This window comes from Salvelinus fontinalis, chromosome 31 (genome assembly GCF_029448725.1).
Source record: "Salvelinus fontinalis isolate EN_2023a chromosome 31, ASM2944872v1, whole genome shotgun sequence".
Lineage (NCBI taxonomy): Eukaryota > Metazoa > Chordata > Actinopteri > Salmoniformes > Salmonidae > Salvelinus > Salvelinus fontinalis.
In genome coordinates, this window is record NC_074695.1 from 13,447,956 (window position 1) to 13,471,898 (window position 23,943).

General features: G+C 46.6%; 1 protein-coding gene across 4 annotated transcripts in view; it reads right to left on the bottom strand.

The window, feature by feature from the left end:
* The window catches only part of LOC129829586 (tensin-2-like), a 69,352-nt gene that overhangs the window by 22,510 nt on the left and 22,899 nt on the right, over positions 1-23,943 (bottom strand). For all 4 annotated transcript variants that reach the window (XR_008755415.1, XM_055891362.1, XM_055891361.1 and 1 more), the window contains exons 2-3: positions 19,706-19,811; positions 19,317-19,354 (exon numbers count right to left, since the gene is read on the bottom strand). Coding sequence is in view for 3 of the 4 variants with exons in the window: in XM_055891362.1 (XP_055747337.1) it covers positions 19,317-19,354; positions 19,706-19,811 (144 nt within the window). In the remaining variant the exon portion in view is untranslated. The remainder of the gene's footprint in view (positions 1-19,316; positions 19,355-19,705; positions 19,812-23,943) is intronic.

The window sequence follows — 23,943 nt, forward strand, 5'->3', positions numbered from 1 at the left end:
TTCTCTCCTGCCACATCCCCTCTCTCTCTCTCTTTCTCTCTCTTTCTCTCTCTCTCGCTCTCTCTCTCCAAATGTCCCTCTCCTCTACCTCAACCTTTCTCTCCTGCCACATCTTCTCTCTCTCTCTCTCTCTCTCTCTCTCTCTCTCTCTCCAAATGTCCCTCTCCTCTACCTCAACCTTTCCTGCCTTTCTCTAATAATCCCTCAATCCCGCGTTCTCCCCCCCTCTCTTTCCCCTCTCTCTCCCTGTCAATCTTTCCCTCTCTCTCGCAGCATTCCCCGCCCTCTCTCTGTCCCAGCCTGCTGCCCTCCCCTCTTAGAGCGAGCGATGGGGCCTGCAGCAGGGGAGCATTATGCCAAAAAACACACCAGATTCCATCTCCTTGGCCAACACTTACGAACACGCTTCCTGCAAGTGCTCTCCCTCTACCCTCTCCCCTCTCCCCTACTCTCGCTCTCCTTCTGTGTACCTCTCCCTCCTCTCCCACTCTATCTTTTTCTTAACAGGCCCAGCTGGTAAGGTTCACAGTGCTAACCCCTCTCTCCCTCTCATAGATGGACTACTGGTCCAACCAATGTTTTTGATCCATCAAAGCCAGGAACCATGGCTAATGCACTCACTGTGAATGCATGTGCAGTTCTATGAGAGACTAGCTGGGGATGAGGTAACATTACTGGTATGTTATTAGAGTGAGTGAGTGAGTGAGTGGGTAGGTGGGTGGGTGGGTGGGTGGGTGGGTGGGTGGGTGGGTGGGTGAGTGAGTGGGTGGGTGGGTGAGTGGGTGAGTGATTGGGGGGAGAGAGCCTTGAGAACAGGGGAGAGAGCATTGAGAACAGGAGATAGAGCCTTGAGAACAGGAGAGAGAGCCTTGAGAACAGGGGAGAGAGCCTGGAGAACAGGGAAGAGAGCCTGGAGAACAGGGGATAGAGCCTGGAGAACAGGGGAGAGAGCCTTGAGAACAGGGAAGAGAGCCTGGAGAACAGGGGATAGAGCCTGGAGAACAGGGGAGAGAGCCTTGAGAACAGGGGAGAAAGCCTGGAGAACAGGGGAGAGAGCCTTGAGAACAGGGGAGAGAGCCTTGAGAACAGGGGAGAGAGCCTGGAGAACAGGGGAGAGAGCCTGGAGAACAGGGGAGAGAGCCTGGAGAACAGGGGAGAGAGCCTGGAGAACAGGGAAGAGAGCCTTGAGAACAGGGGATAGAGCCTGGAGAACAGGGGAGAGAGCCTTGAGAACAGGGGATAGAGCCTGGAGAACAGGGGAGAGAGCCTTGAGAACAGGAGATAGAGCATTGAGAACAGGGTATAGAGCCTGGAGAACAGGGGAGAGAGCCTGGAGAACAGGGAAGAGAGCCTGGAGAACAGGGGATAGAGCCTTGAGAACAGGGGAGAGAGCCTTGAGAACAGGGGAGAGAGCCTGGAGAACAGGGAAGAGAGCCTTGAGAACAGGGGATAGAGCCTGGAGAACAGGGGAGAGAGCCTTGAGAACAGGGGATAGAGCATTGAGAACAGGGTATAGAGCCTGGAGAACAGGGGATAGAGCATTGAGAACAGGGGAGAGAGCCTGGAGAACAGGGGATAGAGCCTTGAGAACAGGGGAGAGAGCCTTGAGAACAGGGGAGAGAGCCTGGAGAACAGGGGAGAGAGCCTTGAGAACAGGGGATAGAGCCTGGAGAACAGGGGAGAGAGCCTGGAGAACAGGGGAGAGAGCCTGGAGAACAGGGGAGAAAGCCTGGAGAACAGGGGAGAGAGCCTTGAGAACAGGGGAGAGAGCCTTGAGAACAGGGGAGAGAGCCTTGAGAACAGGGGAGAGAGCCTTGAGAACAGGGGAGAGAGCCTTGAGAACAGGGGAGAGAGCCTGGAGAACAGGGGAGAGAGCCTGGAGAACAGGGGATAGAGCCTGGAGAACAGGGGAGAGAGCCTTGAGAACAGGGGAGAGAGCCTTGAGAACAGGGGAGAGAGCCTTGAGAACAGGGGATAGAGCCTGGAGAACAGGGGAGAGAGCCTTGAGAACAGGGGAGAGAGCCTTGAGAACAGGGGAGAGAGCCTGGAGAACAGGGGAGAGAGCCTGGAGAACAGGGGATAGAGCCTTGAGAACAGGGGATAGAGCCTGGAGAACAGGGGAGAGAGCCTTGAGAACAGGGGAGAGAGCCTTGAGAACAGGGGAGAGAGCCTTGAGAACAGGGGAGAGAGCCTTGAGAACAGGGGAGAGAGCCTTGAGAACAGGGGATAGAGCCTGGAGAACAGGGGAGAGAGCCTGGAGAACAGGGGATAGAGCCTGGAGAACAGGGGAGAGAGCCTGGAGAACAGGGGAGAGAGCCTTGAGAACAGGGGATAGAGCCTGGAGAACAGGGGATAGAGCCTGGAGAACAGGGGAGAGAGCCTGGAAAACAGGGGAGAGAGCCTGGAGAACAGGGGAGAGAGCCTGGAGAACAGGGAGGAGGCAGATAGGAGTAATGGGGATGTGAACATAATGTAAACAGTATCATTAGTGAGCAGAACTGGGGCCAATTCCACTTCATGAACTCTGATTCCACCCAACCCATTCATTCATGTTTTTTTTCAAGTGTTGAGCCAAATCCTGGTCCCTTTTACTCCATCAAGCCTATCACCAAACAGAGTCCTAAAACAGTTTCTAGAGCAAACTAAACCTGTATGTGTAACCATAGAAACGTCACTGAATTTGTACACTCTGTATATGCCAGAACTCTGTGGTGACCATAGTGGTAACCAATGATGTATATAAACCCTGGTTTGCTGCTGTTATGTATTGGCCAATGAGAGGGTTTGAAGCCACCGGTCAGCCAAATTGGACCACCCCAGAAGAAGCAGTCCTCCATAGGAATGAATGGAATTCTACAGTATTGTTTCAAGGACAAAATTACATGTATTTAAGTATTTTTGTTGTTGTAGTGGGGGCAGTAACATTAGAACTTTTAAAAAATTATACTTTACGGAAAATGTTGAAATATATTTTTTCATTTTTATGTTTAGCTCACATAATATGATTTTAAAGTATGTATTAAGGTGTTTTTAATATAATAAATGTGGCAAAAACGAATGTAGACATTAATAAATGCCTCTCTATACCTTCCCCCCAAAATGTTTACAAAACAGTGCCAAAACAGTGCCCCCTGGCAGTCATCTAGTCTATATATAAATCATTGGCGGTAACACTGTTCTACATTGAGTCATAGAAGCTCGTGACATATCAAAACAGACAGCGGTCTAATGGAGTGGTCCTTGAGAACCACATGGCAGGAATTTCACAACTAGATTCTGGTCGTCTCATCACCAGCCCAAACCATCTGGTTCTTCTCAGCTTCCAATTAGCATAGGAGAAAATCACACAAAGAAATGGCACTAGTAAATTCCTATGATTTCATCGATGTGTTATGGACATATGTAAATATGACTATATTAGTACTGGAACCAATTGTTGTCTTCACATAGCATTTATCCACAACAATTATAATTGATGCTAATTAGCCAACTGTAGGGCCCTTTAAAATCATTTTTTTGCCTAATTCCGTATTTTCCCTCAAAATTCTGTTTCTACGTTTTGTTTTTCCAGGTTTTCGCTCTAAAAATCATTTTTTTTTTATATTAAAGCAACAAGCCTACAACAATGCTTAAACCTTTGAGGTCTGGGGAAAATATAGACGTCTACATTTTTGGGTGTTTTTTTTTTATTACAATTTTTAAATGTAACCTTTATTTAACCTTTATTTGGGTGTGGATACCCTTTAATTGAAGTGTGCACCAGCAAGACACTTGTTTGGTTGGAGGTGTTTCTGTAGCGAACATGTGATTGCAGAGATTGATAAACAAAATGGCTGCCGGATTAATGCAAATAATAATAATGATATCATTCTGCCAGGTAGGCTTGGGCTACTTTGTAGTTGACATTTAAATGAGAAGGTTTTTTGTAAAGCCTTTCCATCTACTAGAAGATGATTCATTAGCATCATCGCTAACGACTAAACAAAGAGGTAGACAAATGATGGGCACACAGACATGGGCATTCCCACTTTGTCTCTTCAGAATGTTGAATGAAAATACGAGTCACTGATGCATTTTGTTCATGTATTATTATAATCTTGGGCAAATAAAAAAATGTTCTACTAAGTTCAATACATTTTTGAATATTGTTGAATTCCGTTTTAATTTTTGGATTCAGTGAGTTAGTCTGCGTTCTCCACAACGCGGATTTTATAGGGTCCCACAACTGTTTTCCCCATGAGACAGCCAATCAGAGGGCAGTGATGAAAGGGAGGCCAATCGGTATTGAGAGCTGATGCCAGATGTGCTTTCATCACAGAGGGTCTCATCAGAGCATTGGGGATGTTATAGTGCCCAACAAACATGGCGATGGTTAGTGTCCCTTAGGCAGCTGTCCATTCTCATAGACACTCCTGAGAGGGAAGATAGTGGGGTGTGACTAAGGTCTAACGTTCATGTCATATTGGAGGTACCTGACTGTATATCTCCAAGCTAGGTTTTTCTCTTCAAACACACCATCGCCAACCCCCAGTCAATAATTTTTAATAAGCTGGTATGAGCGTTCTGAAGCAGACCTAATGAGCGTTCTGAAGCAGACCTAATGAGCGTTCTGAAGCAGACCTAATGAACACTGTAAAACAGACCTAATGAATGTTCTAAAACAGACCTTTAAATGTTCTAAAACAGACCTAATGAACACTCTAAAACAGACCTATTGAATGTTATAAAACAGACCTAATGAGTGTTCTAAAACAGACCTAATGAATGTTCTAAAACAGACCTAATGAATGTTCTAAAACAGACCTAATGAATGTTCTAAAACAGACCTAATGAATGTTCTAAGGCAGACTTAATGAATGTTCTAAAACATACCTAATGAATGTTCTAAAGCAGACCCAATGAATGTTCTAAAACAGACCTAATGAATGTTCTAAAGCAGACCTAATGAATGTTCTAAAACAGACCTAATGAATGTTCTAAAGCAGACCTAATGAACACTGTTAAGCAGACCTAATGAACACTCTAAAGCAGACCTATTGTGAGTTCTAAAACAGACCTAATGAATGTTTTAAAACAGACCTAATGAACGTTCTAAAGCAGACCTAATGAGCGTTCTAAAGCAGACCTAATGAAAACTCTAAAACAGACCTAATGAACACTCTAAAGCAGACCTAATGAGAGTTCTAAAACAGACCTAATGAACACTCTAAAACAGAGCTAATGAGAGTTCTAAAACAGACCTAATGAATGTTCTATAAGAGACCCAATGAGCATTCTAAAGCAGACCTAATGAAAACTCTAAAACAGACCTAATGAGCGTTCTAAAACAGACCTAATGAACACTCTAAATCAGACCTAATGAACACTCTAAAACAGACCTAATGAACACTCTAAAACAGACCTAATGAACACTCTAAAACAGACCTAATAAAACTCTAAAACAGACCTAATGAACACTCTAAAGCAGACCTAATGAGAGTTCTAAAACAGACCTAATGAATGTTCTAAAGCAGACCTAATGAGAGTTCTAAAACAGACATAATGACCATTCTAAAGCAGACCTAATGAATGTTCTCAAGCAGACCTAATGAAAACTCTAAAACAGACCTAATGAATGTTCTCAAGCAGACCTAATGAAAACTCTAAAACAGACCTAATGAGCGTTCTAAAACAGACCTAATGAAAACTCTAAAACAGACCTAATGAGAGTTCTAAAACAGACCTAATGAATGTTCTCAAGCAGACCTAATGAAAACTCTAAAACAGACCTAATGAAAACTCTAAAACAGACCTAATGAATGTTCTAAAACAGACCTAATGAAAACTCTAAAGCAGACCTAATGAGAGTTCTAAAACAGACCTAATGAACACTCTAAAGCAGACCTAATGAACACTCTAAAGCAGACCTAATGAATGTTCTAAAAGAGACCTAATCAGCATTCTAAAGCAGACCTAATAAACTCTTAACAGACCTAATGAGCGTTCTAAAGCAGACATAATGAAAACTCTAAAACAGACCTAATGAACACTGTTAAACAGACCTAATGAACACTCTAAAACAGACCTAATGAATGTTCTAAAGCAGACCTAATGAATGTTCTAAAGCAGACCTAATGAATGTTCTAAAACAGACCTAATGAATGTTCTAAAGCAGACCTAATGAATGTTCTAAAGCAGACCTAATGAATGTTCTAAAGCAGACCTAATGAATGTTCTAAAGCAGACCTAATGAATGTTCTAAAGCAGACCTAATGAATGTTCTATAAGAGACCTAATGAGCGTTCTAAAGCAGACCTAATGAGCGTTCTAAAGCAGACCTAATGAAAACTCTAAAACAGACCTAATGAACACTCTAAAGCAGACCTAATGAATGTTCTAAAACAGACCTAATGAATGTTCTAAAGCAGACCTAATGAATGTTCTAAAGCAGACCTAATGAATGTTCTAAAGCAGACCTAATGAATGTTCTAAAGCAGACCTAATGAATGTTCTAAAACAGACCTTATAAGCGTTCAGAAGCAGACCTAACAAGCGTTCAGAAATTGACCTAATGACCGTTCAGAAGCAGACCTAATAAGCGTTCAGAAGCAGACCTAATAAGCCCTCTGAAACAGACCTAATGAACGTTCAGAAGCAGACCTAACAAGCCTTCTTAAACAGACCTAATAAGCCTTCTGAAACAGACCTAATGAACGTTCTGAAACAGACCTAATGAGCGTTCTGAAACAGACCTAATGAGCGTTCTGAAACAGACCTAATGAGCGTTCTGAAACAGACCTAATGAGCGTTCTGAAACAGACCTAATGAGCGTTCTGAAACAGACCTAATGAGCGTTCAGAAGCAGACCTAATGAGCGTTCTGAAACAGACCTAGTAATGTCCCTTCATTGGTTGGGGCCCTCAAAAGCCCAGGACTGCTGTAAGGTATTATCTCTTTATCCATCTGGCTTACACTCTGTCCATAATATATATATATATATATATATATATATATATATATATATATATATATATATATATATCTCCAGCTCTCCTCCTGTCTCTCTGCCCATCCCTCCTTCCCTCACATCTTCCATTCGCTCGCTCTCTCTCTCTTTCTCTCTCTCTCACTCCCTCCCTCCCTCTCTGTCCAAACAGCTGAGGGTGGGTACAGGACAGAACAGAACATATACGACAGAGGTCACATGTGTCCCTCTGGTATCGGTAATTACTGTGTGGGACTCCCAGTCATGGAGCCAGTGTCAACAACCCTCTTCCTCCCCTCTCCTCCTCCCCTCCTCCCAGTCATGGAGCCAGTGTTAACAGTGACTACAACAACCCCCTCCTCTCCTATCCTCTCCTCCACCCCTCCTCCAAGTGAAACAAGTATTCAAAGAGCAATGCTGGACAAAAATAAACAGTGGTAAATAAACAGAACTGAAAAAATCTGCAAGGCGAGATTGCCAGAGATCAACACTGGAAAAATCCCATAGTAGTCAGTTCATTGTCTTTATGAACCTATAAATGGCAATATCCTGGACGTGACTCTACGGCACCAAACACATCTCCATGGTCTGCCTCTGACTTTGGCGGAGAGAGGTAGAAGACATTCTTGGGATGATAGGGAGACTTTTCAGCACTCAGAACAGAAAATAACAAGACAGTGGCCAATTACCCTGGCTTATTTCCCGTCCACCAAGGGTCATCTGGCAGAACCCCAGACCTGCTAAGTCAGCTGTCACGCTTATGGTTTTAACGCTGATCAGCATCACACTGACTCACTCATTAGTATAACCACATTAAAAACAAGCCACTCTATCTACCCCGGCAATTATCATGACTCTGTGACAGGGTGGTGACTCTGACTCCCTAACGATGATGAGACAGGCGTTCTATTTCTATTCTACACTTCCTGTTGTTGATTTTAACATAAACAAATGTAGACTAGTCCTCCTAAAATAGGAGAACTGTCTTTCTTCCCGACATATTTGGGCAGCTCATCATGGGCAACATTACCCAGCCCTTAACCCTTCAATCCCTGTGGACAACTCCAGCTCACAGATAAGTTGTTCTCTACACAGAGAACACGCTGAAATAAAACAGTGTTTTGGCGTATTTGTGTATTTTTGAAGTGGGATTGTTCATGAAAGAGATGAGTCAGCTGTAGGTTGTTGACTTCGTGCTTGGATGACTGACAGCAACTCCACAAGACAAGTACAAGAGAGGAAGCCACAGAGAGAAACAAGAGGGGAAGCCATTGAGAGAAGTACACAGACTTCTTTATTCTGGTCACTTTATTTTCCAGGAAATGCTTTATTCTGGGAAGAGAAGATGAAGTGCTTTTCCTGAGGGAGCACTGACAGGACAGTGAAGTAACTGTTCTTGACGACTGTGTGATCTCGCTCTCCGTAGACGATTTGAGTAAGACCTTTAAACAGGTTAACATTCACAAGGCCTTGGGGCCAGATGGATTGCCGGGACGTGTACTCAGAGCATGCGCTGATCAGCTGGCAAGTGTCTTCAATTACATGTTCAACCTCTCCCTGACCCAGTCTGCAATACCTACATGTTTCAAGCAGACCACCATAGTCCCTGTGCCCAAGAACACTAAGGTAACCTGTCTAAATGACTACCGCCCCGTAGCACTCACATCTGTAGCCATTAAATGCTTTGAAGGGCTGGTCATGACTCACATCAACACCAGCATCCCAGACACCCTGGAACAATCCAATTTGCATATCACCCCAACAGATCCACAGATGACGTAATCTTGATTGCACCCCACACTGCCCTATCCCACCTGGATAAGAGGAACACCTATGTGAGAATGCTGTTCATTGACTACAGCTCAGCGTTCAACACCATAGTGCCCTCCAAGCTCATCACTAAGCTCAGTACCCTGGGACTGAACCCCTCCCTCTGCAACTGGATCCTTGTTGCCTACCCCCAGGTTGTGAGGGTAGGCAACAACACATCCGCCACACTGACACTCAACATGGAGGCCCCTCAGGGGTGCGTGCTTAGTCCCTCCTGTACTCCCTGTTCACCCATGACTGTGTGGTCGCACACGACTCCAACGCCATCATAAAGTTTGCTGACTACACGATGGTGGTAGGCCTGACCACCGATGACGATGAGACAGCCTATAGGGAGGAGGTCAAAGACCTGACAACAACCTTTCCCTCAACATCAGCAAGACAAAGGAGCTGATCGTGGACTACAGGAAACGCAGTGCCAAGCCCATCCACAGGGTTGTAGTGGAGCGGGTCGAGAGCTTCAAGTTCCTCGGTCTCCACATCACTAAGGAATAATAATGATCCACACACACCAACACAGTTATGAAGAAGGTACGGCAACACCTCTTCACCCAAAAGAGGCAGAAAATATTTGGCATGAGCCCTCAGATCCTCAAAAAGTTCTACAGCTGCACCATTGAGAGCATCTTGACTGGCTGCATCACCGCTTGGTATGGCAACTGCTTGGCATCCGACCGTAAGGAGCTACAGAGGGTAGTGCGTATGGCCCAGTACATCACCTAGGGCGAGCTCCCTGCCATCCAAGACCTCTATACCAGGCGGTGTCAAAAGAAGGCCCTAAAAATTGTCAAAGACTCAAGCCACTCAACTCATAGAGTGTTCTCTTTGCTATCGTACGGCAAGCGGTAACGATGTACCAAGTCTGGAACCAACAAGACCCTGAACAGCTTCTACCCCCAAGCCATAAGACTGATAAATAGTTAACTAAATAGCTACCCAGACTATCTGCATTTTATCCCCTGTTGCACCAACTCTTTTGACTCATCACATACGCTGCTGCTACTGCATATTATCTATCCTGTTGCCTAGTCACTTTGTCCCTACCCATACAATATCTACATATCTACCTCAAGTACCACGAACCCTTCCACATCGACTCGGTACTGGTGCCCTGTATATATAGCCAAGCTATCGTTACTCATTGTGTATTTATTCCTTGTGCTATTTGTTTCTCTCTGCATTGTTGGGAAGGGCGCGTAAGTAAGCATTTCACTGTTAGTCTACACCTGTTGTTTACGAAGCATGTGACATATTCAATTTTATTAGTTTCGATTTTTTACTTTGTCACAAGGCTTATAGCAACACTTGTCTGTAAAAGGTTGTCAATGTAGTCATAATGACAGTACAGTGGTTCACAGATGCATAGTGAATGAGGATTCCTCCAGATTCATGGAGAAAGAACGTGACAGGAAACTGAGGTATTACATACCCAACTAAAACGCTTGGGATTAAAGTGAAAAGCAGCCAAATATGATCAAGGTCCTGTAGAGAACAGCCTAACAGTGTTGAAGGTCTTGTAGAGAACAGCCTAACAGTGTCTCAGGTCTTGTAGAGAACAGCCTAACAGTGTTGAAGGTCTTGTAGAGAACAGCCTAACAGTGTCTCAGGTCTTGTAGAGAACAGCCTAACAGTGTTGAAGGTCTTGTAGAGAACAGCCTAACAGTGTTGAAGGTCTTGTAGAGAACAGCCTAACAGTGTCTCAGGTCTTGTAGAGAACAGCCTAACAGTGTCTCAGGTCTTGTAGAGAACAGCCTAACAGTGTCTCAGGTCTTGTAGAGAACAGCCTAACAGTGTTCAAGGTCTTGTAGAGAACAGCCTAACAGTGTTCAAGGTCTTATAGAGAACAGCCTAACAGTGTTCAAGGTCTTGTAGAGAACAGCCTAACAGTGTTGAAGGTCTTGTAGAGAACAGCCTAACAGTGTCTCAGGTCTTATAGAGAACAGCCTAACAGTGTTCAAGGTCTTGTAGAGAACAGCCTAACAGTGTTCAAGGTCTTGTAGAGAACAGCCTAACAGTGTTCAAGGTCTTGTAGAGAACAGCCTAACAGTGTTGAAGGTCTTATAGAGAACAGCCTAACAGTGTCTCAGGTCTTATAGAAAACAGCCTAACAGTGTTCAAGGTCTTGTAGAGAACAGCCTAACAGTGTTGAAGGTCTTATAGAGAACAGCCTAACAGTGTTGAAGGTCTTGTAGAGAACAGCCTAACAGTGTTCAAGGTCTTATAGAGAACAGCCTAACAGTGTCTCAGGTCTTGTAGAGAACAGCCTAACAGTGTTGAAGGTCTTGTAGAGAACAGCCTAACAGTGTTCAAGGTCTTGTAGAGAACAGCCTAACAGTGTCTCAGGTCTTGTAGAGAACAGCCTAACAGTGTTGAAGGTCTTATAGAGAACAGCCTAACAGTGTCTCAGGTCTCATAGAGAACAGCCTAACAGTGTTGAAGGTCTTGTAGAGAACAGCCTAACAGTGTTCAAGGTCTTGTAGAGAACAGCCTAACAGTGTCTCAGGTCTTATAGAGAACAGCCTAACAGTGTTCAAGGCCTTGTAGAGAACAGCCTAACAGTGTTGAAGGTCTTATAGAGAACAGCCTAACAGTGTTCAAGGTCTTGTAGAGAACAGCCTAACAGTGTCTCAGGTCTTATAGAGAACAGCCTAACAGTGTTGAAGGTCTTGTAGAGAACAGCCTAACAGTGTTGAAGGTCTTATAGAGAACAGCCTAACAGTGTCTCAGGGCTTATAGAGAACAGCCTAACAGTGTTCAAGGCCTTGTAGAGAACAGCCTAACAGTGTTCAAGGTCTTATAGAGAACAGCCTAACAGTGTTCAAGGTCTTATAGAGAACAGCCTAACAGTGTTGAAGGTCTTGTAGAGAACAGCCTAACAGTGTTCAAGGCCTTGTAGAGAACAGCCTAACAGTGTTCAAGGTCTTGTAGAGAACAGCCTAACAGTGTTGAAGGTCTTGTAGAGAACAGCCTAACAGTGTCTCAGGTCTTGTAGAGAACAGCCTAACAGTGTTGAAGGTCTTGTAGAGAACAGCCTAACAGTGTCTCAGGTCTTGTAGAGAACAGCCTAACAGTGTTGAAGGTCTTGTAGAGAACAGCCTAACAGTGTTGAAGGTCTTGTAGAGAACAGCCTAACAGTGTCTCAGGTCTTGTAGAGAACAGCCTAACAGTGTCTCAGGTCTTGTAGAGAACAGCCTAACAGTGTCTCAGGTCTTGTAGAGAACAGCCTAACAGTGTTCAAGGTCTTGTAGAGAACAGCCTAACAGTGTTCAAGGTCTTATAGAGAACAGCCTAACAGTGTTCAAGGTCTTGTAGAGAACAGCCTAACAGTGTTGAAGGTCTTGTAGAGAACAGCCTAACAGTGTCTCAGGTCTTATAGAGAACAGCCTAACAGTGTTCAAGGTCTTGTAGAGAACAGCCTAACAGTGTTCAAGGTCTTGTAGAGAACAGCCTAACAGTGTTCAAGGTCTTGTAGAGAACAGCCTAACAGTGTTGAAGGTCTTATAGAGAACAGCCTAACAGTGTCTCAGGTCTTATAGAAAACAGCCTAACAGTGTTCAAGGTCTTGTAGAGAACAGCCTAACAGTGTTGAAGGTCTTATAGAGAACAGCCTAACAGTGTTGAAGGTCTTGTAGAGAACAGCCTAACAGTGTTCAAGGTCTTATAGAGAACAGCCTAACAGTGTCTCAGGTCTTGTAGAGAACAGCCTAACAGTGTTGAAGGTCTTGTAGAGAACAGCCTAACAGTGTTCAAGGTCTTGTAGAGAACAGCCTAACAGTGTCTCAGGTCTTGTAGAGAACAGCCTAACAGTGTTGAAGGTCTTATAGAGAACAGCCTAACAGTGTCTCAGGTCTCATAGAGAACAGCCTAACAGTGTTGAAGGTCTTGTAGAGAACAGCCTAACAGTGTTCAAGGTCTTGTAGAGAACAGCCTAACAGTGTCTCAGGTCTTATAGAGAACAGCCTAACAGTGTTCAAGGCCTTGTAGAGAACAGCCTAACAGTGTTGAAGGTCTTATAGAGAACAGCCTAACAGTGTTCAAGGTCTTGTAGAGAACAGCCTAACAGTGTCTCAGGTCTTATAGAGAACAGCCTAACAGTGTTGAAGGTCTTGTAGAGAACAGCCTAACAGTGTTGAAGGTCTTATAGAGAACAGCCTAACAGTGTCTCAGGGCTTATAGAGAACAGCCTAACAGTGTTCAAGGCCTTGTAGAGAACAGCCTAACAGTGTTCAAGGTCTTATAGAGAACAGCCTAACAGTGTTCAAGGTCTTATAGAGAACAGCCTAACAGTGTTGAAGGTCTTGTAGAGAACAGCCTAACAGTGTTCAAGGCCTTGTAGAGAACAGCCTAACAGTGTTCAAGGTCTTGTAGAGAACAGCCTAACAGTGTTGAAGGTCTTGTAGAGAACAGCCTAACAGTGTTGAAGGTCTTGTAGAGAACAGCCTAACAGTGTTCAAGGTCTTGTAGAGAACAGCCTAACAGTGTCTCAGGTCTTGTAGAGAACAGCCTAACAGTGTTGAAGGTCTTATAGAGAACAGCCTAACAGTGTCTCAGGTCTCATAGAGAACAGCCTAACAGTGTTGAAGGTCTTGTAGAGAACAGCCTAACAGTGTTCAAGGTCTTGTAGAGAACAGCCTAACAGTGTCTCAGGTCTTATAGAGAACAGCCTAACAGTGTTCAAGGCCTTGTAGAGAACAGCCTAACAGTGTTGAAGGTCTTATAGAGAACAGCCTAACAGTGTTCAAGGTCTTGTAGAGAACAGCCTAACAGTGTCTCAGGTCTTATAGAGAACAGCCGAACAGTGTTGAAGGTCTTGTAGAGAACAGCCTAACAGTGTTGAAGGTCTTATAGAGAACAGCCTAACAGTGTCTCAGGGCTTATAGAGAACAGCCTAACAGTGTTCAAGGCCTTGTAGAGAACAGCCTAACAGTGTTCAAGGTCTTATAGAGAACAGCCTAACAGTGTTCAAGGTCTTATAGAGAACAGCCTAACAGTGTTGAAGGTCTTGTAGAGAACAGCCTAACAGTGTTCAAGGCCTTGTAGAGAACAGCCTAACAGTGTTCAAGGTCTTGTAGAGAACAGCCTAACAGTGTTGAAGGTCTTGTAGAGAACAGCCTAACAGTGTTGAAGGTCTTGTAGAGAACAGCCTAACAGTGTTCAAGGTCTTGTAGAGAACAGCCTAACAGTGTTCAAGGTCTTATAGAGAACAGCCTAACAGTGTTCAAGGCCTTGTAGAGAACAGCCTAACAGTGTTGAAGGTCTTATAGAGAACAGCCTAACAGTGTTCAAGGTCTTGTAGAGAACAGCCTAACAGTGTCTCAGGTCTTATAGAGAACAGCCTAACAGTGTTGAAGGTCTTGTAGAGAACAGCCTAACAGTGTTGAAGGTCTTATAGAGAACAGCCTAACAGTGTCTCAGGGCTTATAGAGAACAGCCTAACAGTGTTCAAGGCCTTGTAGAGAACAGCCTAACAGTGTTCAAGGTCTTATAGAGAACAGCCTAACAGTGTTCAAGGTCTTATAGAGAACAGCCTAACAGTGTTGAAGGTCTTGTAGAGAACAGCCTAACAGTGTTCAAGGCCTTGTAGAGAACAGCCTAACAGTGTTCAAGGTCTTGTAGAGAACAGCCTAACAGTGTTGAAGGTCTTGTAGAGAACAGCCTAACAGTGTTGAAGGTCTTGTAGAGAACAGCCTAACAGTGTTCAAGGTCTTGTAGAGAACAGCCTAACAGTGTCTCAGGTCTTGTAGAGAACAGCCTAACAGTGTTGAAGGTCTTATAGAGAACAGCCTAACAGTGTCTCAGGTCTCATAGAGAACAGCCTAACAGTGTTGAAGGTCTTGTAGAGAACAGCCTAACAGTGTTCAAGGTCTTGTAGAGAACAGCCTAACAGTGTCTCAGGTCTTATAGAGAACAGCCTAACAGTGTTCAAGGCCTTGTAGAGAACAGCCTAACAGTGTTGAAGGTCTTATAGAGAACAGCCTAACAGTGTTCAAGGTCTTGTAGAGAACAGCCTAACAGTGTCTCAGGTCTTATAGAGAACAGCCGAACAGTGTTGAAGGTCTTGTAGAGAACAGCCTAACAGTGTTGAAGGTCTTATAGAGAACAGCCTAACAGTGTCTCAGGGCTTATAGAGAACAGCCTAACAGTGTTCAAGGCCTTGTAGAGAACAGCCTAACAGTGTTCAAGGTCTTATAGAGAACAGCCTAACAGTGTTCAAGGTCTTATAGAGAACAGCCTAACAGTGTTGAAGGTCTTGTAGAGAACAGCCTAACAGTGTTCAAGGCCTTGTAGAGAACAGCCTAACAGTGTTCAAGGTCTTGTAGAGAACAGCCTAACAGTGTTGAAGGTCTTGTAGAGAACAGCCTAACAGTGTTGAAGGTCTTGTAGAGAACAGCCTAACAGTGTTCAAGGTCTTGTAGAGAACAGCCTAACAGTGTTCAAGGTCTTATAGAGAACAGCCTAACAGTGTTGAAGGTCTTATAGAGAACAGCCTAACAGTGTCTCAGGGCTTATAGAGAACAGCCTAACAGTGTTCAAGGCCTTGTAGAGAACAGCCTAACAGTGTTCAAGGTCTTATAGAGAACAGCCTAACAGTGTTCAAGGTCTTATAGAGAACAGCCTAACAGTGTTGAAGGTCTTGTAGAGAACAGCCTAACAGTGTTCAAGGCCTTGTAGAGAACAGCCTAACAGTGTTCAAGGTCTTGTAGAGAACAGCCTAACAGTGTTGAAGGTCTTGTAGAGAACAGCCTAACAGTGTTGAAGGTCTTGTAGAGAACAGCCTAACAGTGTTCAAGGTCTTGTAGAGAACAGCCTAACAGTGTCTCAGGTCTTGTAGAGAACAGCCTAACAGTGTTGAAGGTCTTATAGAGAACAGCCTAACAGTGTCTCAGGTCTCATAGAGAACAGCCTAACAGTGTTGAAGGTCTTGTAGAGAACAGCCTAACAGTGTTCAAGGTCTTGTAGAGAACAGCCTAACAGTGTCTCAGGTCTTATAGAGAACAGCCTAACAGTGTTCAAGGCCTTGTAGAGAACAGCCTAACAGTGTTGAAGGTCTTATAGAGAACAGCCTAACAGTGTTCAAGGTCTTGTAGAGAACAGCCTAACAGTGTCTCAGGTCTTATAGAGAACAGCCTAACAGTGTTGAAGGTCTTGTAGAGAACAGCCTAACAGTGTTGAAGGTCTTATAGAGAACAGCCTAACAGTGTCTCAGGGCTTATAGAGAACAGCCTAACAGTGTTCAAGGCCTTGTAGAGAACAGCCTAACAGTGTTCAAGGTCTTATAGAGAACAGCCTAACAGTGTTCAAGGTCTTATAGAGAACAGCCTAACAGTGTTGAAGGTCTTGTAGAGAACAGCCTAACAGTGTTCAAGGCCTTGTAGAGAACAGCCTAACAGTGTTCAAGGTCTTGTAGAGAACAGCCTAACAGTGTTGAAGGTCTTGTAGAGAACAGCCTAACAGTGTTGAAGGTCTTGTAGAGAACAGCCTAACAGTGTTCAAGGTCTTGTAGAGAACAGCCTAACAGTGTTCAAGGTCTTATAGAGAACAGCCTAACAGTGTTCAAGGTCTTATAGAGAACAGCCTAACAGTGTCTCAGGTCTTATAGAGAACAGCCTAACAGTGTCTCAGGTCTTATAGAGAACAGCCTAACAGTGTTCAAGGTCTTATAGAGAACAGCCTAACAGTGTTCAAGGTCTTGTTCTAATTACAGAAAACAAGGTGAACACAACAAGATCTGTCCAGAAACTAACCTGCAAGCTCAGGTCAAGCTCTCAGAACACGATGTTTCTCTCTCCCTCTGTTCATATGTCTCCCTCTCTCTCTTTCATTCTCAATGACTGTGGTAAAGCTAAGGTGTATTAAAATAGCCTCTATTGACTAGCATAACATAGGGGCTTTTTATTGAAATCAGACAGATTTTCATGGACAATAACTTATAAAACCCTCAGGGCCAGACGGATGTTGTAGCATGTGTATTTCCAGATTGGGTTTGCACTTTTGCATGTGGTTTCAATGAGCCCCAGGCAACTCCCTTGGATCAGAGCTTCCTAAATCCCAACCTTTCATGGTTGAGCCCCCTCAGCACTGGCTCTTAAGGCCAGTTGAGAGGCCAGAGTCCCACACCCCCAGAGGCTGGCCTGGCCTCTCCCTTCCTGGGCAGGACCGATGGCTATCACTGCCGGGACATTGCATCGGCCACCACCAGTCAACAGCCCACCCTCAGCTATGCAGCTATCATTTCCAGATCCCAACACAACCAGGCCAGGCCACAAACAACCGAGCCTATACAAAACACAACCAGGCCACAAACAACCGAGCCTATACAAAACACAACCATGCCACAAACAACCGAGCCTATACAAAACACAACCAGGCCACAAACAACCGAGCCTATACAAAACACAACCAGGTCACAAACAACCGAGCCCAAACAGAACACAACCAGGTCACAAACAACCGAGCCTATACAAAACACAACCAGGTCACAAACAACCGAGCCCAAACAGAACACAACCAGGTCACAAACAACAGAGCCCAAACAGAACACAACCAGGTCACAAACAACCGAGCCTATACAAAACACAACCAGGTCACAAACAACCGAGCCCAAACAGAACACAACCAGGTCACAAACAACCGAGCCTATACAAAACACAACCAGGTCACAAACAACCGAGCCTACACAAAACACAACCAGGTCACAAACAACAGAGCCCAAACAAAACACAACCAGGTCACAAACAACAGAGCCCAAACAAAACACAACCAGGTCACAAACAACCGAGCCTATACAGAACACAACCTGGTCACAAACAACCGAGCCTATACAAAACACAACCAGGTCACAAACAACCGAGCCTATACAAAACACAACCAGGTCACAAACAACAGAGCCTATACAAAACACAACCTGGCCACAAACAACCGAGCCTATACAGAACACAACCAGGTCACAAACAACAGAGCCCAAACAGAACACAACCAGGTCACAAACAACAGAGCCCAAACAGAACACAACCAGGTCACAAACAACAGAGCCCTAACAGAAGACAACCAGGTCACAAACAACCGAGCCTATACAGAACACAACCAGGCCACAAACAACCGAGCCTATACAAAACACAACCATGCCACAAACAACCGAGCCTATACAGAACACAACCAGGTCACAAACAACAGAGCCCAAACAGAACACAACCAGGTCACAAACAACAGAGCCCAAACAGAACACAACCAGGTCACAAACAACAGAGCCCTAACAGAACACAACCAGGTCACAAACAACCGAGCCTATACAGAACACAACCAGGCCACAAACAACCGAGCCTATACAAAACACAACCAGGTCACAAACAACCGAGCCTATACAAAACACAACCAGGTCACAAACAACAGAGCCCAAACAGAACACAACCAGGTCACAAACAACAGAGCCCTAACAGAACACAACCAGGTCACAAACAACAGAGCCCTAACAGAACACAACCAGGTCACAAACAACCGAGCCTATACAGAACACAACCAGGCCACAAACAACAGAGCCCAAACAGAACACAACCAGGTCACAAACAACAGAGCCCAAACAGAACACAACCAGGTCACAAACAACAGAGCCCAAACAGAACACAACCAGGTCACAAACAACAGAGCCCTAACAGAACACAACCAGGTCACAAACAACAGAGCCCTAACAGAACACAACCAGGTCACAAACAACAGAGCCCTAACAGAACACAACCAGGTCACAAACAACAGAGCCCAAACAGAACACAACCAGGTCACAAACAACAGAGCCCTAACAGAACACAACCAGGTCACAAACAACAGAGCCCAAACAGAACACAACAGTGTGGAAATAGTATCTTCCTGACCAACAGTATTGTTTCGAGGAAACAGAGCCAGAGCTTTACAATCCACAGAACAAGAGTGACCTACATACTATGCCAGGTTTACTGCAGACCATTTCGTGCCCATTCCTTGATAGAAATCTTCAAAGATTAAACTAATATTAAAAAACCAACTGGCTATGGATTTGTATTGGTTTGCTACTTTTCAAACCCATCCCCTTGTCCTCTAGGGCTATTTCCTCAAATGGAAATAGATGGTACGAAGACTGGAAAGCAATCTCTGCCACATGCCTTCTTCCATAACGCATGGCGCCAGCCGCTGCAGTCTGCCAAGTCTCTGCCTGCCCCTGGCCAAAGCTGGCATTCACTCCTCCATCAATGACCCTTTCAAATGGGGCTTGGGTGCAGTCGGTCACATCAATGGCTACTAGCTCATAGCAGGGACAGGGAGGGTACACTCTTAGAAAAAAGGATTCCAAAAAGGTTCTTTGGCTCCTATAGAAGTAACCTTTTTGGGGCCAGGTAGAACTCTTTCCGGTTCCATGTAGAACAGTGGAAAGGGTTCTACCTGGAACCAAAAAGGGTTCTTCAAAGGGGACAGCTCTTGGTAGCACCTTTTTTCTAAGAGTGTAGAATAAGTTGGGTAAGTTACGCAGGAGTGAATCGGTTTGGAGTCTTACCTTTGCCTCGCATTTCTTGTGAGTGGCTGTTTTACACACTGGAGAGAGAAGGATGGCAACAGAGAGGGTGTGGAGACAGAAGGGAAGCATTAGTCAGGTTCATTTGGTGTATTCTATGTAGCATGTTAGCTGGTCTGAGGGTCCTTGACAACAAACAGCTTACAGTGAGTCAGCAGCATGAGAGCTCTGACAGAGACAAAGAGCTAGATCTGACAGCTAAACTGTATCCTCTATGGAGGAAGAGGGTGGAAAGAGAGAGAGAGAGAGAGAGAGAGAGAGAGAGAGAGAGAGAGAAAGAGAGAGAGAAAGAGAGAGAGAGAGAGAGAGAGAGAGAGAGAGAGAGAGAGAGAGAGAGAGAGAGAGAGAGAGAGAGAGAGAGAGAGACTCACCTCGGCAAAAGGACCCCGTGTTGTCCACACTCTGGCGACACACCCCACACTGACGGTTCTTCTTAAAGGTCTTCTCCTTGAAGACATGGGGCTCCCCCTTCCCTGTCTACCAACACACAGGTACACACACAGTCAGAAACCCAGTACGTAGGGAGTAGCAAGCACACACTAGAGGATTCTTGGTGTGTTTGAGTGACAGGAGCTTTGCTGTCAGGTGTTTTTTCTGCTCCAGAACCTCTAGATGGTTGGTTGTGTAATGGAGGTAATCCTTCTAGTAACATGCCCATGATCCTACTGTGTTTCACAACATGAACTTGGCTATAAACATGAGGTGCATGTCTCATGGCATGGTAACTAAGAACATGTCAACACGGGAACACATGGTTGCTCTGCTCTTACACACACAGACACACACACCCCTCTCTCTGAGTCATGAACTAAGGTAAGAAACAGAAGTAAAAAAGACACCCACTCAGGTATACTGAGGACAAATCCACCAGCTAATGTAAATCCTCAGAAGTGGCCACGCATGTCCGCGTGTCCCTGTCCGTGTGTCCATGTCTGTGTGTCCCTGTCCGTGTGTCCATGTCTGTGTGTCCCTGTCCGTGTGTCCCTGTCCGTGTGTCCCTGTCCGTGTGTCCGTGTGTCCATGTCTGTGTGTCCCTGTCCGTGTGTCCCTGTCCGTGTGTCCCTCTCCGTGTGTCCCTGTCCGTGTGTCCCTGTCCGTGTGTCCGTGTGTCCCTGTCCGTGTGTCCCTATCCGTGTGTCCCTGTCCGTGTGTCCATGTCCGTGTGTCCCTGTCCGTGTGTCCCTGTCCGTGTGTCCCTGTCCGTGTGTCCGTGTCCGTGTGTCCGTGTGTCCGTGTGTCCATGTCCGTGTGTCCCTGTCCGTGTGTCCCTGTCTGTGTGTCCCTGTCCGTGTGTCCCTGTCCGTGTGTCCCTGTCCGTGTGTCCCTGTCCGTGTGTCCGTGTGTCCCTGTCCGTGTGTCCATGTCCGTGTGTCCCTGTCCGTGTGTCCGTGTCCGTGTGTCCGTGTGTCCGTGTGTCCCTGTCCGTGTGTCCCTGTCCGTGTGTCCCTGTCCGTGTGTCCCTGTCCGTGTGTCCGTGTGTCCGTGTGTCCGTGTGTCCATGTCCGTGTGTCCCTGTCCGTGTGTCCCTGTCCGTGTGTCCATGTCCGTGTGTCCCTGTCCGTGTGTCCGTGTCCGTGTGTCCGTGTGTCCGTGTGTCCCTGTCCGTGTGTCCGTGTGTCCGTGTCCGTGTGTCCGTGTGTCCATGTCCGTGTGTCCCTGTCCGTGTGTCCGTGTGTCCGTGTCCGTGTGTCCCTGTCCGTGTGTCCCTGTCCGTGTGTCCGTGTGTCCATGTCTGTGTGTCCCTGTCCGTGTGTCCATGTCCGTGTGTCCCTGTCCGTGTGTCCGTGTGTCCATGTCTGTGTGTCCCTGTCCGTGTGTCCATGTCCGTGTGTCCCTGTCCGTGTGTCCCTGTCCGTGTGTCCCTGTCCGTGTGTCCGTGTGTCCATGTCCGTGTGTCCATGTCTGTGTGTCCCTGTCCGTGTGTCCATGTCCGTGTGTCCCTGTCCGTGTGTCCGTGTCCGTGTGTCCTTGTGTCCGTGTGTCCCTGTCCGTGTGTCCGTGTGTCCGTGTCCGTGTGTCCGTGTGTCCGTGTGTCCCTGTCCGTGTGTCCCTGTCCGTGTGTCCGTGTGTCCCTGTCCGTGTGTCCATGTCCGTGTGTCCCTGTCCGTGTGTCCGTGTCCGTGTGTCCGTGTGTCCGTGTGTCCCTGTCCGTGTGTCCCTGTCCGTGTGTCCCTGTCCGTGTGTCCGTGTGTCCGTGTGTCCGTGTGTCCATGTCCGTGTGTCCCTGTCCGTGTGTCCCTGTCCGTGTGTCCATGTCCGTGTGTCCCTGTCCGTGTGTCCGTGTCCGTGTGTCCGTGTGTCCGTGTGTCCCTGTCCGTGTGTCCGTGTGTCCGTGTCCGTGTGTCCGTGTGTCCATGTCCGTGTGTCCCTGTCCGTGTGTCCGTGTGTCCGTGTCCGTGTGTCCCTGTCCGTGTGTCCCTGTCCGTGTGTCCGTGTGTCCATGTCTGTGTGTCCCTGTCCGTGTGTCCATGTCCGTGTGTCCCTGTCCGTGTGTCCGTGTGTCCATGTCTGTGTGTCCCTGTCCGTGTGTCCATGTCCGTGTGTCCCTGTCCGTGTGTCCCTGTCCGTGTGTCCCTGTCCGTGTGTCCGTGTGTCCATGTCCGTGTGTCCATGTCTGTGTGTCCCTGTCCGTGTGTCCATGTCCGTGTGTCCCTGTCCGTGTGTCCGTGTCCGTGTGTCCTTGTGTCCGTGTGTCCCTGTCCGTGTGTCCGTGTGTCCGTGTGTCCGTGTGTCCGTGTGTCCCTGTCCGTGTGTCCCTGTCCGTGTGTCCGTGTGTCCATGTCTGTGTGTCCCTGTCCGTGTGTCCATGTCCGTGTGTCCCTGTCCGTGTGTCCGTGTGTCCATGTCTGTGTGTCCCTGTCCGTGTGTCCATGTCCGTGTGTCCCTGTCCGTGTGTCCGTGTCCGTGTGTCCTTGTGTCCGTGTGTCCCTGTCCGTGTGTCCGTGTGTCCGTGTCCGTGTGTCCGTGTGTCCGTGTGTCCCTGTCCGTGTGTCCCTGTCCGTGTGTCCGTGTGTCCATGTCTGTGTGTCCCTGTCTGTGTGTCCATGTCCGTGTGTCCCTGTCCGTGTGTCCCTGTCCGTGTGTCCATGTCCGTGTGTCCCTGTCCGTGTGTCCGTGTGTCCATGTCTGTGTGTCCCTGTCCGTGTGTCCATGTCCGTGTGTCCATGTCTGTGTCCCTGTCCGTGTGTCCCTGTCCGTGTGTCCGTGTGTCCCTGTCTGTGTGTCCCTGTTCATGTCAGTACATTCTATTTACCGCCTCAAAGCCAGTCTGTTTTCATTAGTCTGCAAATCAGACTGATAAACATAAAGAACCTTTGTTACTGTGGAGCGTGTTTCCCCTCTTCAATAAAAGGGCTGTTTGCACACTTTCCCTTCCGCTACGACTGGGCACTATTTGGACAGCTGACATGAGACTGTGCTTATCATGTTCACTACGCCACTGTGTGGACACCAGGATAGGCACCATCCGCCTGCCTCACCATCCCCATCCACGGCCTCCCTCACCACTGACCCCAAGCATGCCAGGCATGAGACTAAACCCCTGGCTCTCTGACAACTAATTGTCTGTTTGTCTGTCTGCCGCCATGAAGTGGACGGGGAACACAGTTTAAATAGAGACAGTGATTAACTGCAAGCCGATCATTGCGTGTGAGTAAAATACTGTGGTCAGTTTCACAGACTGGGCGTGGTTTCGCAACATTTCTGCGTAGGACACGATCACCACCTGGCAGACAGACAGACAGACAGACTGCAGCTCCTGCATACTCTGGCACAGGAGGTTGATGTCACCTTAATTGGGGAGGACAGGCTCGTGGTAATGGCTGGAGCAGAATGGTTGGAATGGTATCAAATACATCAAACCCATGGTTTCCATGATTTCCATGTATTTGATAACATTCCGTTCGCTCCGTTCCAGCCATTATTATGAACCGTTTCCTGCTCAGCAGCCTCCTGTGTACCACGGGTTGCGTTCAGAAAGGTGCAATGTACTGACTGTCACAGAGATAAAAAGCTGACACGATTCCTTACTTTACTTTTCAGAGAGAGATCTCTGTAATTGGGAACATTTCACAGCATTGTGCCATATTGACTGCGGCCCTGGATACTGACATAAGCACCAAGTCTAGGTCCAAAAGGCTTCTTAACAGCTTCTACCCCCAAGCCATAAGACTCCTGAACAGCTAATCAAATGGCTACCCAGACTATTTGTATTGTCCCCCCCACCCCGATTTTTACACTGCTGCTTCTCTCTGTTTATTATCTATGTATAGTCACTTTACCCGCACCTATATATACATATACATAGAGGGGGAGGAAAAGAGAGATGTGAGGAGAGGGGGAGGCAAAGAGAGATGTGAGGAGAGGAGGGGGGAAAAGAGAGATGTGAGGAGAGGAGGGGGGAAAAGAGAGATGTGAGGAGAGGAGGGAGGAAAAGAGAGATGTGAGGAGAGGAGGGGGGAAAAGAGAGATGTGAGGAGAGGAGGGAGGAAAAGAGAAATGTGAGGAGAGGAGGGGGGAAAAGAGAGATGTGAGGAGAGGAGGGGGGAAAAGAGAGATGTGAGGAGAGGAGGGAGGAAAAGAGAGATGTGAGGAGAGGAGGGAGGAAAAG